This window comes from Kryptolebias marmoratus, linkage group LG8, assembly GCF_001649575.2.
Source record: "Kryptolebias marmoratus isolate JLee-2015 linkage group LG8, ASM164957v2, whole genome shotgun sequence".
Classification (NCBI taxonomy): Eukaryota; Metazoa; Chordata; class Actinopteri; order Cyprinodontiformes; family Rivulidae; genus Kryptolebias; species Kryptolebias marmoratus.
The window spans coordinates 28,773,367-28,775,353 of record NC_051437.1 but is presented as its reverse complement, the minus strand read 5'-3'; the positions used below and the strand labels follow the sequence as shown (position 1 = coordinate 28,775,353).

General features: G+C 58.4%; 1 protein-coding gene across 1 annotated transcript in view; it reads left to right on the top strand.

Annotated features, from left to right (window-relative positions):
• The window catches only part of si:ch211-251b21.1 (uncharacterized protein LOC571720 homolog), a 9,311-nt gene that overhangs the window by 2,923 nt on the left and 4,401 nt on the right, over positions 1-1,987 (top strand). Inside the window, exon 4 of the mRNA XM_037976917.1 lies at positions 1,862-1,893. Within this exon, the coding sequence (XP_037832845.1) occupies positions 1,862-1,893 (32 nt within the window). The remainder of the gene's footprint in view (positions 1-1,861; positions 1,894-1,987) is intronic.

The window sequence follows — 1,987 nt, the reverse complement described above, 5'->3', positions numbered from 1 at the left end:
GGTGGTCCTCGGGTGGTCCTCGGGCGTTCCTCAGGTCCTCGGGCGGTCATCAGATGGTCCTCGGGTGGTCCTCGCGTCCTCCGGCGGTCCTCAGGTGGTCCTCGGGTCCTCGGGCGGTCCTCAGGTGGTCCTCAGGTGGTCCTCGGGTCCTCGGGCGGTCCTTATGCGGTCCTCAGGCGGTCCTTATGTGGTCCTCAGGCGGTCCTTATGCGGTCCTCAGGCGGTCCTTATGTGGTCCTCAGGCGGTCCTTATGCGGTCCTCAGGTGGTCCTTATGTGGTCCTCAGGCGGTCCTTATGCGGTCCTCAGGTGGTCCTCGGGTCCTCGGGCGGTCCTCAGGTGGTCCTCGGGTCCTCGGGCGGTCCTTATGCGGTCCTCAGGCGGTCCTTAGGGACTCGGGCGGTCCTAATGGGAAACTTCTGAATGTCGGCCATTTTTGTAGTTTCTGTGTTAATGAGATTCTTTTGGATGAAATATTTATTTAATAATTTCCTGGAAGTGAATCTGAGTTTTGTTATAAACTGAAGGTGAGGACGACTCTCAGCGACTACCACCCCGGTTGATCACCGCTGCAGTTGGAGCCATTTTTGTTCTGGCTAAGGTCGATTAGCTGTGGCGGCCATCTTGAATGGGGCTCACTCTTAAAAGCCGTCGGTTCATCCAGTTTGAGTCTCATGAAAGCTCGTCCAGCGGTTGATAAGATATTTTGCTAACAGACAAATAAACACAAACAGTAACATGATCGCCCGCCTTTCAAGATGGCGGGCGATCATGTAAACGCCTGTCTTTGTCTGCTGTGTTAGCAAAATATCTCAGCTCCGACTCGTTCAGGTTTACAGACGAGGAGCCCCCCCCACACACACACACACTCGGTGCCAGCTGACCTTTCAGACAGGGTCACGCTCTCGAATCAATCCCCCGATTGTCCCGGTCGTCCCCCGCTGGAGTTTTATCAGGAGCCCAGAGGACAAAACACCGTGATGAATCAATTAATGCTGACTGGAGGGGGAGGAGGGGGGTGACAGGCATCTCCGCAGACTTCAGACGCTGCCATCTTCTCCAGAGGACGCTGACAGACGTCATGGAGACCAGATCGTCCAACAGAGCTGCTGCTGTCAGAGCGAGCAGGTCTCAACAAGATGGCCTCCCCAGCACCTCCCCTCTCCTCCCTTCGCCTCCCCCATGGCCTCCCTTCCCCTCTCCTCCTCTTCTTCCTTAGTCTCCTCTCACCTCCCTTCTCCTCCCCTTCGAGTGCCCTCTCCTCCCTTTGCCTCCCCAGCACCTCCTCTCTTCTCCTTTCGCCTCCTTTCACCTCCCCCATGGCCTCCCCTCACCTCCCTTCGACTCCCCTCCCCTCACCTCCTCCAGAACCTCCATTTTTTCCTCTAGCCTCCCCCTCCCCTCCCCTCTCCTCTCCTCCTCTCTCCTCTCCGCGCCTCCTCAGCACCTCTGCCTCACCTCCCTTCGCCTCCCCTCACCCTGGCAGCTCCTCAGCCCCCCCTGCTGGACGCTCTGAGTACGGCGGCGCTCAGCTGAGGGCGTCAGCAGTGATGGAAGGTGATGGCCGCCTGCGGGGGAGCCGTCCTCCTCCTCCTCCTCCTCCTCCTCCTCCGCTCTGATTACACGCCGAAGGAGGACGGGTTCCCACTTTGATCCCTCCACGGGGGCCCGGTTCCCGGCCTCCCCTCAGCACGGAGCCACTTTCTGGACCCTCCTGAAAAACAACCTCCAACAAAACGACCTTTGTCCTCCGGAGGCCGTTTGGCTAATTTACCGCCGGCGGCAACAAAACGCTTCATTAGCTTTCAGCTCGCACTCCCTGCGACAGAAGTCAGAAATGTTTTCTTTTTGTCTCTTTCCAGATGCCAAGGAGTTATCCATCACCTCCATACAGGTACTCTGTCTTCCTGGGGGGACGGGGGGGGGACGGGGGGAAAGAGGGGGACGGGAGAGGACAGGTGTGGACAGGAGACGACAGGTGAGGACAG